The sequence below is a fragment of the Dermacentor andersoni genome, chromosome 11, assembly GCF_023375885.2.
Source record: "Dermacentor andersoni chromosome 11, qqDerAnde1_hic_scaffold, whole genome shotgun sequence".
NCBI classification, from domain to species: domain Eukaryota; kingdom Metazoa; phylum Arthropoda; class Arachnida; order Ixodida; family Ixodidae; genus Dermacentor; species Dermacentor andersoni.
This window is the reverse complement of record NC_092824.1, coordinates 63,670,440-63,685,250: the sequence shown is the minus strand read 5'-3', so window position 1 is coordinate 63,685,250 and position 14,811 is coordinate 63,670,440. Positions and strand designations below refer to the sequence as shown.

Below are 14,811 nucleotides of genomic sequence, written 5' to 3'. Positions count from 1 at the left end.
TGCGCCATGCCCACCCTGGAGGCGGCACCACCTGCGCGCGCATATCGGAGGCACGCGGTTGACAATATTGCAGCGGAACTGATAACACTGTGTGTGGCAAAATAACATAGTTGTTTCTTGGTTTTTTGAAAGGATGACAGTATCTGCGGCGAGAGCCCGTTGCTGTCGCAGTGATTGACTACAGAGCTGCAAAAATTGTTGAAATTTTTTTTTTTCTTCCTCTCATCGCTCGGTTCGTGGTCCATAGCTCCTTCCTAATTTTACGATCCTTCGAGTTTCCGTCCCATATAGGTTAGTACTATAATAGAATACGTTTGGGGTTTGCCAAAATCGAGAAACAGAAATATATTATCTTCCACAACTATGGGTGACCGGGTTTTTTTTTTTTTGTCACGTTACTGCTCGTGTCACAGGGTTATGAATCGACCGAAATGTCTTAACGACGGCTTTCATTCATCGCTGCTTCGTGCGCTGTGTGATGCACTGTTAAACGGAATACTCTAACGTGCGGCCCTCACTTTGCTAGCACTACAGCTGCAAGTTCCCCGTAAAGCTATATCAATGCGGTGGACAGGTGTGAATAAAGGTGCCAGCGCCATCAACTACCAGCCATCGGCTGCAAATACGCACCATTGTACACTGGCCAGAGGAAGAAAATTCGCACGTGGTCTACACTCACATGTTCCTATAACGGCTGACCACACTGTACTTTGCGAAATGAATAAGCATTGATTGATTGATTGATTGATTGATTGATTGATTGATTGATTGATTGATTGATTGATTGATTGATTGATTGATTCCGCACAGGAGGCGAGCGAACTCTACCTCAGCCTGGACCCGGGCCTGTCCGAACTCACCGAGGCCCTGTACGCGCTCCTGTCGCACAACCGGTGGTACCACTTCGTGCTGGTCACCGACGAGTCTCCCGAGGCATCCACCGTGGCGCGCAGGCTGGCCACCCTGTGCCAGGGCGCCCCCTGGCGGCCGCTGCTGCACGTCACACTCCCCGCGGCGGCTTCCGGTTCCGGCGGTGACGGGGGCGGCGGCGACGGCGACGACGACCAGCGGCGGCCGGCGCCCATGCTCAGCCAGCTGGCGCGTGTGAGCTCCAGTCCCGCCCGCGTCCTGCTGCTGTTCGCCGAACCCCACCTGGCCCGTGACGTGCTGGACGCGGCGCGCACGTTGAACCTGCTTGCCGGCGAGCACCTGTGGCTGTTTGTCGAGAGGGCCGATCCACACCCCAGAGGAGAGAGCCCGTGCCGTGAGTGCTTTGGCGCGTTCATTTTGTGACTCCTACTATCTCTCTCGCTCCCTCACTCTTTCTCTATCCATCATGGCGCTGTTGTGTAGTAGACTGGCGGTGGCCTGACGCGACCGTCAGATGAGAGGTAACAAAAGAGGGCACATTAACGCACAGTCATGCAGCAGGTGCAAGCAATCATTAAAAACGCATAAAGCTTTAAAGAGAAAAGGCCACAGGTTCTGACGCCACACTTCAGGACATCAATGAGTTAAGAATTAAAATTCTGAGGTTTTTACTTGCCAAACAGTACAATGTGATTATTATGATGCGCGCCGCAGTGGAGGACGATGGATGAATCTTGGCCGCCTGAGGATCCTTATCGTAAGCAGAAGTGCACGAACTCTTTTGCACATGGAAATGCAGCCGTCGCGACCGGCAGTAAATCTGCGAAACCTAGGGCCCAACAGCTCAATGCTATACTCGTACGGCTACCATGCCGGGTCCTGCAATGGCTTAGCATTAGCGCCTTTCTATCGTTCGGTAGGCCGACCATAATCGAATAAAACGGAGTTTATATTTTCGATGAGTGTACGCCGAGCTGTCTTAAATTTCTCCTCTTATTTATTTACATTAACTTTTTTGGTCGCCTCAACGCTACTCCGTGCTCAAGTCAGCAGCTGCTGCAACCGCGCGCCGGAATTGCGTAATCATATAACCACCAACTAACTTTCTAAACTCAGAGCTCCTCCAGCACTACACCTGAGTGACTGTAATTCAATAGCATCATGACGTCCTGTGATTCGCTGATGACCCGCAGAGAATAAACCTTCACGCGGAGCAGCGTGGTAGAGAGTACTGCGCAATCTAAAGCGCCCGCCTCTCCCACTCGCAACCACCACGGCTCATCATGTCACGTGCCTCCGTACGTCACATCGCTCCGCTGCTCTTCCGTCCCTGCCACGTCGCTCTTACACCGCCAGTTGTTTCTCGGAGTACATAACTCCCTACATTGTTCCTGCGTTGTGGTGCTCAGTTAATAATAAATCCCTATCAAGCAGCCTGCTTCAGTACGATACTTCAGGGGCAAGCAAGCCAGGAAGAGATGTAGATAAGCGGCAGTGTATTCCAGAAAGCTCTGCGACTAATGCGACTTGATGAAGAGCCAACTGTCGATAGATCAGGCATTGGAGTCCGAGAACAGACGCACGCACACGGGTGCAATTGGTACACGAAGGTTCGTCTGTTAAAGACTGCACGAAACAATCTGAGGCTCATCAGCATGCTGCAACGCACGACCGCCATATGTGCCATAGTCGAGAAGCCGTTTGGGGGTTACATATAAGAGAGTTTTAGCCTGTCGATATAAATATTGCATTTTACTGACTTTCACAAAACTGCAAACATAGGGGCGGCAGATGATGATGCTGATAATGGTGATGATGATGGTGTTGATGATTTATTGTTATCCCCTTTGAAACGGGGCGGAGACACATAGTTACCTAGCCTGCTTGATTTAATGAGGTTTTGCTGCATTTATCGCCAGCTAGGTTTTTGCCCATCTGATCTCGATGTCATGATGACGATTTAATGGCATTCCCTTTGAAACAGGGCGGTGGCAAATAGTCACCTATCTTGCTTGAGCCAATCGGGTATGCTATACAGGATTTTTATTCTAGCATATTTGTATGCATCTCCTTATTGTTTATTTTCCTCTTCCTTAAAACTATCTACTTTCTACTGCTACATGCGCCTGTAACGGAACCTGTCGTATCAATTTCCTCCCTGCCTTTTTTTTCCCACTATTCTAAACGTCTCTTGCTTATCACGACTGTTCACCGGTCCATGCTTCCGTCCACTCTAAATAAAAGCGCTGCTGGAGGGTGTACGGTAACTACGGGTCTCACTTGGTTAATGCCTTCGCATTCCATTAGCATGAGCTGAATGGTCTCCGGATTTTAGCTGCAGCATACACATGCCTCATCAGCAGCAGCGTTCGTAGCGACACCTTGTGGCGGTTTTCCTCGGCCACAACGTGCCATAGTAGTTCTCTATTCGATGGCGCCATTGAGAGAAATGTCTTTGTGCGTGAGTGCGTGAGCACGTGTTTGTTGTGTATTACATATGTGACTGAGCCTGGTTTTCGTGAAAGGAAAATATTCACTACACATTCATTAAGATGCTGCTTCCTGGCCCTTCACGGCAGCAGAAATGTTTAGACTGTTATTGTAGAGCAGTGGTTTCATCCGTTCTGGTTCCACTCAACATCGCAAGGAGGCGCTACCTGTGCTGCTGATGACGTCTATGTATCCAGTATTGCGTTTTTTTTAACTACCTACGAAAACGAGGCAGGTCGGCGACTCGCTTTTGCCTATAATAGAACACGCGAGAAAAGTCTACGGAACCACTGCATGCTTTCACAAAGTGAATGGAATTCAGGCTTAGTAGAGTGAGACCTGTTTGTTAAAGTAGATGCATCAGAGATTGAGGGAAGCATAGCGATCGCCGTACTTCGTACACCAACGCCTGCCACCTGGTATGTATACGTTATACTGCAGAAAAATATCCAGCTTTCTTTCTTTCTTCTACAAAGCATTGCCTTTTCACAGAGAGAGAAAAGGGAATAAGGAAAGGCGGGGAGGTTAACCAGACTGAGTCCAGTTTCCTACCCTTCACGTGGGGAGGGGAATGGGGAGTGAAACAGAGAGAGAAAACATGAGTCTATACCGCATTTTCACATGCAGAGAGAGAGAGAGAGAGAAGGGAAGACAGAAAGGCAGGGAGGTTAACTAGACTGAGTCCAGTTTGCTACCCTACACGTGGGGAGGGGAATGGGGAGTGAAAGAGGGAGAGAGAGAGAGAACTTAGACATAGGATGTCTACAGTCTGTCACTCAAGTCTGTTTCCCTCAGGTAGCGAAAAAGCGCTCGAACTGCTTTCTGGGCCATTGAACTATGAGGCCAGGCCCCCAAGATCTTCGCTTCCGTAAATGGCCTGTCATCCAGTCTATTTAAGGCACACTGGAGAGTCTCGCGTTGAGACTCAGATTCATTTAACACCTAGGTCCTGAGGCCATATAATTATGTATTCCTTCGCTTTTAATAAAGACGGTCCATCACTATTCTTTTTTTTTTCTTTAGCCTTTCCTCACTTCAGCATATGCGCAACTGTTCGTCTTCCTTTACTTGCAGTCTTCCCCATGACATTCCTACAACAATATGCTATAGTATTCCTCTCATATCATTAACAATTTCTAAAAACTCCTTTCGGTCAAGAAAAACAAGTCGCAGCGCTTGACCCAAACGGATTCTCCGCATCGGGGAATACAGGCTCGTTCATCTGTGTCATTCTCAGCCTTATCGTAGTTGCTTCACTGGCGCCTATTTGTTAAACGTGTCCCCTTTCTTTGACCTGTGCGCGTCTTGTTGAGCACCCTTAACAATTTGCACACGTGTAATTAGCAGCTCATGACTCCCAGACGTGGCGTTCACGTTATGCCAGCTCCCGCTTCGGCTGCACCACTGAATTAGGGTGCTCGATCATTCTGCTGACACCATCTCGCCGATCTTGCTGTACTGCTTCCCTCCGACTTCCCGGAACGTCGCGGGTAAAACGCCGGGCCCGTAATGGACGGCGACAAGCCAGCGCCCTCTGCAGCCAAGTGCGGAATTTACTTGCCTTCGCTTTTCTTGTCGGATGTCGCACCTGACGACCCGTGATGGATTGTGTCCGGCTATAACGGCTAGGTGGCTGTGGGGTATGCGGTGGCGCCGTAGTAGATCCTGTGAGATTCGTGATGAGTTTTATCAATGCGAAATCGTATGGTGCGCAGAGTAAAGCAATGCAACTACACTTAATCAAAAAGAAAGAAAAGAAAGCAAATTACGGGGTTTAACGTCAAAAACTACACACCAGCTCTGGGTAACAACGCGTTAATTTCGACCATGTGGGCTTATTCAACGTGCAGCTATGTGCACGAGCATTCTCCTTTTCTCTTTCTTGTTGTTTTTCTCCTTTTTTTCTCCTTTTCTTTTGCGGCAGCTATGACCTGGAGTCGGACCCGCGACCTCCTGCTTTGCACTAGAGCCCCGTAGCCACAACTGCGGATAATTAACCCCCTTGATGACAAGTACAATTTCCGCTGGTAAACATGTTTTGCTAACCTAGGAACCAACTAAAGGCCGTCTATCAGGTCAGACAGTAGACCTGCCCTGCCGGGCAAGAGCTCGACTACAACGAGACGAAAGCCTGCCATGTGTCGCTTAACATAACGCCTGCGGTTGCGGTAATATGCGAGACGCTTGCGTCTTATAGTATTGCCGCTGCCGTGACTCGGCTGGTATAGAACACCTCACCGCGCCATGCGGATGTTGCGAGTCCAGCTCCCATCGGCAAGTTATCGCGATAAACGGGCCTCGTTTGTGGTTGATCGTAGTTGCTTCTTGCGTTATGCACGAAAAGACAGCTCTATGTCTTTTCGTACAGAGCTCGAGAAGAATGCGGGTTTTCAATTTTACTGCCGTTGCCCTTGTTCCTGTTTTGTACATTTCCATTAGGAAGAGTGCATTTAGCGTATGCGTTTCTTGGCTGCATTGTCTGTTGGCTTCATATCGTTACGGCACCGTAGCACGTTCGGTGCGCAGTAACAATATCTTTCGCACTGAACGGGAGGACCAACACGACGAGCGATTGATTACTAGGTTTTTAAATGCGAACCATTTCTTGGCGGACATTTGCCACTTTGACAGTATCCATATATCTCTTTATCTAGCCGCCTACGTTTTGGTGCTTTCATGGTCGTTTCGTTAACTTGGTATGTAGCAAAATTCGCATAGCATGACAAGAGTGTACGACCCGCACAAATGATCGTTCATGATATGAGTATGATTATCATGACTTGGGTGTCGTGTAGGTCATGAAACAGCCGCCTCCGTCTTGGTACTCTCACGGTCGTTTCGTTAACTTGGGTATAGGCTCCCAGCATCCCAGCACACTCCTTCGCATGGCATCAATTTCCACAGGGTGTGAGATCTGCCGGATTTTTAATAACCACCGATTCACACCGGCTCATTCAGATGGCTTAACGTTGCCAAATCAAACGTTGCCAAATTAAATTAAGCTAGGGAAGATTTCGTATAATGGAGGGTTGACTTAATTGTGACCACCTACAATTCTTGAACGTTAAATTTTATCTGAAAGATAACATGTGACAGTATGTACTGTGTTTTCTGAAATTTTCTTTATTTGCTCATTCGGATTGCCGGGGTACTTGCTGCAGTATACATTTATCTAACCGTGTTCGAGAGCATTTGTATTCAGCCCTAACCAACGCGGTTGGAAACCGGTTGACTCACAATTTCGTGTTCAAGCAGAGCCGTAGCCACATATGACTCAGCCGCCGTGGCTGGTCAGCATGAAGAATCAAAACGCTGGGATGACAAGCATGAGAAAAGACGGAATTTACTGAAAGCTGATAATTTAGCTTCGCTACAACGTGATAAAAAAATTAGCAGAAAGCATCAACGATGGTTGTCAAAGTAAGCGAACAGCCCGGACGAACTAATGACCGACCGACCGACCGACCGACCGACCGACCGACCGACCGACCGACCGACCGACCGACCGACCGACCGACCGAACTAACGAATGCATGAGCGAACGAACGAACGAGCGAGCGAACGAACGAACGAACGAACGAACGAACGAGCGAGCGAGCGAGCGAGCGAACGAACGAACGAACGAACGAACGAACGAACGAACGAACGAACGAACGAACGAACGAACGAACGAGCGAGCGAGCGAGCGAGCGAACGAGCGAACGAACGAACGAACGAACGAACGAACGAACGAACGAACGAACGAACGAACGAACGAACGAACGAACGAACGAACGAGCGAGCGAGCGAGCGAACGAACGAACGAACGAACGAACGAACGAACGAACGAACGAGCGAGCGAGCGAGCGAGCGAACGAACGAACGAACGAACGAACGAACGAACGAACGAACGAACGAACGAACGAACGAACGAACGAACGAACGAACGAACGAACGAACGAACGAGCGAGCGAGCGAGCGAGCGAACGAACGAACGAACGAACGAAAGAACGAACGAACGAACGAACGAACGAACGAACGAACGAGTGAAACATCAGAAGTACGAGTGAGCGAGTGAGTGAACCAACGTTTTCCTGGCTGAGTCGGACCACCAATCAGCCACGTAAACGTCTAAAAGACCCAAGAAGAGCTTTTGGCGAAAAAAAATAAATACGACTATCTCAAGCGGTTCGACAGAGGCGACCGCGTTGGAGCTCGCAGGAAAGGTTCCGCGGGAAAATAATGAGGCGGAGCGATCGCTGCTGGGAAAGCGTCAGGGTATAGAGGTACAAGGGTGGTGATTTCGAAACTGAAAAGGGCATCAAAGCAACAAAAGGAGCAGCCGTGACATCAATGCAGCCGGCGGATGTGGTCGCGCGTGCTTTTGGGCGCAACAGGAAGGAAGAGACAAGGGGGCAAGTGGCTGTCGCCGGGGGCATCTTTTGTGACCGCGACGTTTAGAATCACAGCCGCCCGCGGCAAAAGTTGGGCGTTCCCACGCGGGTAGGAAGGACATCGATTGTAAGCCGACGAGGACGGGCTGCACGTTAGATGTTCCAAGATTCATTCATTCATTCATTCATTCATTCATTCATTCATTCATTCATTCATTCATTCATTCATTCATTTAGTTAGTTAGTTAGTTAGTTAGTTAGTTAGTTAGTTAGTTAGTTAGTTAGTTAGTTAGTTAGTTAGTTAGTTAGTTAGTTAGTTAGTTAGTTAGTTAAAGTCGGCATTGAACGACTGTCTGACGGTGTTCCTTTTATTATTTTTTGACAATACTGTTGGCTACAAGGTTGTTGCAGGTTTTAACAAAAATTCAAACTTGATGTTACAACAATAAAGGTACAACAATAAGGCTAAAGCTACATAATATTAGCTTTTATTTGTTACGCAAGTTTCCTAAGAGATCTGTGGCACCAGATTATACGTTTACTATAATGACTGAATTTTCGAAACGAATACGAATCCAATGGCGAACACGAATCGATCCGTATTCAAAAGTTCGAATACTCGCGGGGCCCTATTATTTCAGTAATCGTATATGTCGAATTGCGAGGAAATTTTTGAAGCCCACCACTGCTATAAAGAATATTTTTTCGTTCCGAACCACGCATTTCTGATTGTTTCAGATTTCGGCTGGAATACCCCGCGACTTTAGGCATCATATTTGTTACTGTTCCACCACAGTCTCCAACAGTTCTTCGCGTGGTTTGGGCATGTAATAAAGAAGGAACTTACTAAAATCTGCGAACGAACGGGCACGGCAACTTTCTGCGATGGCAGGGAGCACGTGACCGACTCTGATTGGATCGCCTTTGAGCAACGAGAACGAATCGTCGTTTTTACGCTTACTATTTGGTGTTATTTGGGTGCTGAATCACTCTGTTCACTCGGAAGCAATCAAGGATTTCATTAGTTCTATGTCTTGTCTCGAATTTTTCCTCGCCGCCCCTTCATTTATCTTGAAGTGCGCACCTTTTCTTTTCTTTCTTTTTTTTCTTTTGCGAGCGGGCAGCGATTTACCCTAAGGCCGGCAATTAGCAAAACGAGATGCTGATTTAATAAACGTATAATGTGACTCGGCCGCTACGGGCACAGCCTTGCATTTGGTGGGGCGACCTCGCTGCTCTCGTTTTCATTTCTTATTGCTCCTGTTCCATCGCGCCAGGGCTACCGACGCTGACTTATTAATTTTTTTTGCGTATTTTTCCCTCTACCTATATCGAGAGATCCAAACAGGGCCTCGTTTTACGATAGTCCCATCGCATGGAACCTCGTCTCGCTCGTTAATGCTTTTCGCGTTCGGTTATCGTACGGCAGGGTCACTTGTCGTGTCGTGCCATTCGAACATAGTGCTTCTCTATCTTTGCATCTTTCAGCAGCAGCACTACCGGTCACGGTGCTCAAAGGAATAAAATCGTCTCGCGGTGAAACAGGAGTTAGTCGCATTCTGCTACATCCTTTTGTTGCCTCTTTGCTCGTACTTTATCGCATTCTGATCTGTTGTGTCGTATCCTTCTTTATACAGAATACTTACACTTTCAAGAACCTTTGAAGCCCGACGCACAGCGCGTATCAAGTTCGTCAAAAGATACGGCGGGTGGTTGGGCAAAAATTACATTTTTGTCTTAAGTGAGTCGTGAACCGTGTATTTTCTTACGTTCAATCTTTCTTTGTGCTTCTTTTTTTTTCTTCATTTTTTTCACGTTTCATTTCTTTTTTGCTTTTTGGTCCTCGCTACACCTCGTAACAAGACTCGGCCTTCCTCTGTACGTCAATGCGCGCGTAATTTCCTCCATGCGGAAGAGCCTGCAATCGCAAGATGTCTCACCTGTCGCTTCACGCTAGCGCAGAGCAGCCGACCAGAAGAGTCACGCACAGTGGCTGACCTCTCTGTCGTTTCCTAAATAAACTTCTTTAACTGTCTTTCTCTCTCTCCCTCTTTCTCTCTATCCTTCTTTCTCTCTCTCCTTCTTTCTCTCCCTTCCTCTCTTTATATCTGTAGTAGGATTCTACCACAAACAAATGTAGTTACGACAACAGCGTTCTTGTAGAGAGGACATGGATTTAAAGTTTAAAAACAGAAATTTGAGAATTATATGTAAATGATTGAAATGAAAGAAACAACGGTGAATTAAATGTGTATGCATAGTTTTTGTTGCTGTGTGTACTTCTGTTAACCCAAGTGAAGCTCAGTAATGGACCTCACTATTCTTCGTTGCGTTACGTTACGTTACAGTTAAGAATTAGAAAAGAAATTTGGGTCAGTTGGCATGCATCTTTCTGTTAACCACACAACTCCATTCCCGCACTTCGGTGTGTCGCGTTGCATTGTTGCCATTGTATTCATTACAAAGGTGAGCATATAACAACGAAAGAGAGAGGGCTTCCAACAATTCAAGTTATTCGGCGAAATCTATGACTAGGAGTACGTAATTGTCAAGACGAGAATGGTGCGTTATTGCTGCTTCTATCGGTACAGTTCCCAAATATTCCAGCGAGAAGACACCTGTCAAATGCGTTGACAACCTGACAGTGAGCGAACTAAAAGCCGCGATTCCATGAAAGAAATATTTGATGGCAGAACAGTGGCAGCAAAGAAAAGCTGCATGAAGAAGAACCTAGATTCATTGTTCATATTGTAGTTGCCGTACTATTATTATTATTATTATTATTATTATTATTATTATTATTATTATTATTATTATTATTATTATTATTATTATTATTAATCTCTACGCTTCGTGCCTACGCAGCTGTGCTTCAAGAGGTGGGAATAAAAGGTCGTCTTCACCTGGAGCAACGTCACGTGGTGTCACTACTGGAACGTTCTGTGCGCCATTCCGATACTTCCATATGCTAGGGATGTGCGAACAGCAGTTTTCGAGGCCGGATTGAATAAGAATCCAGTAGGGCCACAATCGAATCAAATATGATACATTATTTGAACATATAGTTTGCGGATATTGTACAGCGTTCTCACCCTTCAACATCAAACAATTTGGACATTCTCGTATTCAGAACTACAGAAAGTTTCCGTCACTTGCCCTGCACATATCATGAAGCATGCTTTATTCAAAGAGCATGCGGCAGCATTACGAATGACTAAGCAGGTTTTTCGCAAGCTCAGTGCTCTTAGGAGAATTCGCGGTCATGCATTCTGAGTGTATAGGGGTAACTTTATTGGTGAGATCAAATTATAGCTGAGTATATCGTCTCGGCCAGGCTTGCGTTTCGTTTGCAGCAACGGTACTGATTTGTCTGGTTCGATTTGTCGCGGCATCTGGTGCCACTTTTGTATAAAGTACACTGCAATATAAAACGCATTCTGATTTAGTTCAACGAGAGGACACGGCGCAGGGGCTACGTCGATAAATAGTAGCAAACAATACCCGCTGCCAATTGCCATGCAACGTTTCGCTGCGTGTGATCGCGTTTAGTCTTGAGAATTGTGGCTGACGTAGCGACGACGCAACGGGCTCTCGTACGCTGCGTCCGACGTAGATGTGACGAAAAAACGTAGCGTTTCGGCTTCAATTTCACGTTCGATTGACGTTTTCGTCTTCGGCATAAACTATTTAGAAAGCACTTGAAGAATATTCGTAGTTTCAAGTAGTGACCATTGGATTCGAGGGCTGAATAGAATATAAAGACATTCGATTCACTCGATTCACTCCAAGTTTAGAATATTAGCACACTCCTGCCATAGGCTCTCCGCATAAGTATTACGGAAAGTATACGGATTGGATGTGATTTTCAAAAGGATCGTACTTTCTCTTTTGTAGCTTGGGTTGCGACGTAGCGCAACGTCATAATTGAGCCAAATATAAGCATGCAGGCCCGGTTCATAGAGATACTGCAACACTGACTTATAATGTGTATCTTCCATAATACGTTTTTCATACTCTTGAACTTGATCACTTATAATATGCCTAATTAATTGGAGTGCGCACGGAACGCTTCGTTAGGATAGCAACACTGTTAGGGGCCGCTGGCGCACCGTAAAGACGACTTGGCAAAGTATCAGAACGTGCCCTTGTCGGGCACTCTAGCTAATTTGGGTCCACTTGATGATGACTGATTCACTCAGTGACGGAGGAGCCCGATCTATCAATGCCCGCTTACGGCTCGCGCTGCTTCATTTGGGCAAAGAAAAGCTGATCGCCAACAAATGTGGGCACGTCGAGACCGATTAAGATACAAATTCGTAACTTTTACTAATTGCGCTAGTGAGGATTATACAGGGACTAAAGAACTGTCTCAGTTAAAGGTGCCAGTAAGCATACGTCATTCCACGACAAGGGAAGCCCCGCACGCAGCGCTCAAATCACAGTGTACAACTTGCGGGAGCGAAGCATGCAGTTTCTTATAAAAAAATTCTTACGGGGAATCGAGACGCTGTAATGTAGGCGTGGCCTGCAAGCAAGACACTCCAGCGGGCATGGAAACGTTAAGTACCGTACATATCGTGCATCAGTATCGTACTCGCTTAAGCTTCGTTTTTGTAGCGTCTAATGTCCTCGCGTGAAAAAAAAAAAGAACGAAAATATAATTTTATCCATAAAGCAATTCATGCCACGATTCGATGGGAATATGCACGGGCCCGGATACTAATGGCTTGGTTCCGTTCAGATAATTATGACTGCTTGAAAATTCAGAAAGACAGAAGCGTAACTAACGGAGTCCTCAAGAACGTGTGAAGCCGAAAGCTCGATGATTAGACAAAAGCATGTACTTGCCCACCATTTTCATGCAAGCTGAATGATTGGAACACGACAGTTCCTTCCATAGGTAGTATTTTCTTTAAGAAACTCTTTGAAGCGGAGAAACATTTTGCGGAAGCAAAACGAACAATTTTCGCCCCTCGCGGCTTCATCAATCTGTCTAGCCCTCTCTGTCGAGGGCGTCACCGGACGTCCTCTGACGGACGTGGGCCTTGCGAAAGCTTGCGGCAGCGAGGTGATATATTTTTTAAGAAGTGACCAAGATGGGCCCACGTTATAGATTCGATTCCGCCGCGTGTTTGTGTGTGTGTGTGCGTGTGTGTGTGCGTATGTCTTCTGGAAGCCAGCGTGGTATATCGGGCAGTCAGGGAGACCCGGCCGGCCGAACCTAGGGACGGGGAGGCTGAGGCTGCCGCTTCTCCTACCCGTCGCTAGGGCATCGATCGTGGATGGACGCAGGGTCAAGAATGGAGTGTCCTCACCCTGCCACCCCTACGTCGAGCGCCTCGTGGTCCTTCTTGTTCCCTCTCAACCCAAGTATACCCCGCAAAGTATCATATAACCTTTCCTTCGGGACCAAACTGATCGACTGTCCTCTTCAGTTTAGGCGACACTGGCGGAGAGAGATAGAGGAAAAGGAAAAAAAAATGGCGGTCGTAAAGGGTCCCGTCACGACGACGTAGCCATTTTTAAGCGCGACGGCCGTTGAACCAAGAATAAAGAAAGGCGCGAAACTGTGTACCGCCTCCAACGAGGAATGGCAAAAGTCGGTCAACAAAATATAATAGGGATGGCGTCCACCGAGGCCGGAGGGAAGGTGGAGGAGGGACGAGAGGGTCGGCACAAAATAGGAGGACGGCCGCTCTTCGATGTATCGGCTCTTTGCCGCGTCTGTCTCTGTGACCAGAGCGGCGCTGAGGAATTGGAGGGGAAGAAGGCTGCGAGGCGTTTCTTTATCGAAACTCGTAGTCCTCCTTTCTGTTTTCGTAGTTTCCTCTTCTTGTCCTCGGCCTTCTTTGTCTTTCCCTTCTATGCCGTCGTGTTTGCCTCGCCTGGACGGCTGTCGTGCTTTCGTCCCGATAAAGAAGAAAGGGGAGGGGGAGGGTGATAGCAGAGGGCGGGTGGGAAGCAAAGGAACGCAAACCTTTCGGGTCTTCTCAAAAGGTGGCGCAGAAAGGTGAGGGCGAGTGTTTGTCCCCCGTTAGCGAGATCGTCTTTGGACTCGGTGCTGGAGAGGAGGAGGTGAGAAATTGGAAGAGGACGTGAGGGAAGGGTGGACCGAAAGGGGCCGCCGTTCGACGTAACGATTAACTCTGGCGGCCCCCGCGCCCGACGACGACGGCCTTTGTTGACACTTTTCTTTCTGTTATTTTGTTTCGCTTTCTTGGGGAGCTGCTTTTTTTTTTTAATGCGGTAGTGTTTGCTTTCTATTAGCGTTCCTCTTTTCGTCGATTCGTTCGCTTTTGTTTTTTCGCTCGGGCGACGTGCTTGAGACACACCGCTACCCCCCCTTACCCCCACCCCCCGCCCCTCTCTGGCTTCCCTTCTCGCGCATTATTTCCTCGTCGTCGTTTTTTGTCCTGTCACGGGACAAAGAGACCGGGGACCCCATCACGAACACCTGGTGACAGTGGACCCATTGTCTCGTCCAAGCAGGCCCGGGTTGGTAGGTAGAATCCGCTTCGCGTCGAGAGAGAGAGAGAGAGAGAGAGAGAGGAAGCCGATAGTTTGGTGCTATAGCGCGTGCCGCGGCCTCAGTACATGTCCGCGCGCTTACGGGCGAGCTTTTCGGTACTTAGCCTTGGGCCTTAACTCCAGCGTTGTTTCGCATTCTTCGCTAAGTTGGGTGCGCAATGAGTCGAGAACAGGGACTGAATTCGCAATGCTCTTCTTTCGCAAGTGCTCTCTCGTATTGGCCGGTTGTCTTCACTAATAGTATGTCCAGCATCAGGAGTGGATGAAATTCTTGGGAAAAACTCTAGCGTAAGAACTTTTTTTGTGAATTCGAGCCCAGGAGTTTAGCGTACGCAATGCCGGAATGGAAGTGCTGCCGTGGCTGCTTCACGTGCGGCTATTGAATTTGCATACCGGCTTAACTGGCGCACACTCCTGAGAGAGAGAAAGAGAAGGGAAAGAAGCAGAAGGCTTAACTCGAACTATTTTTTTTTAGTATACCGCGAGCCTATAATCTCCTGACAAATTCGATTTGTGAATATACCTGTTTTACCATCGTGGTGAGATTGCG

The 14,811-nt window shown here is 47.6% G+C and overlaps 1 protein-coding gene across 1 annotated transcript in view; it reads left to right on the top strand.

Annotated features, from left to right (window-relative positions):
* The window catches only part of LOC126518219 (glutamate receptor ionotropic, NMDA 1-like), a 176,085-nt gene that overhangs the window by 113,032 nt on the left and 48,242 nt on the right, over nucleotides 1-14,811 (top strand). The window contains exon 2 of the mRNA XM_072285280.1: nucleotides 811-1,264. Coding sequence (XP_072141381.1) covers nucleotides 811-1,264 — 454 coding nt within the window. The remainder of the gene's footprint in view (nucleotides 1-810; nucleotides 1,265-14,811) is intronic.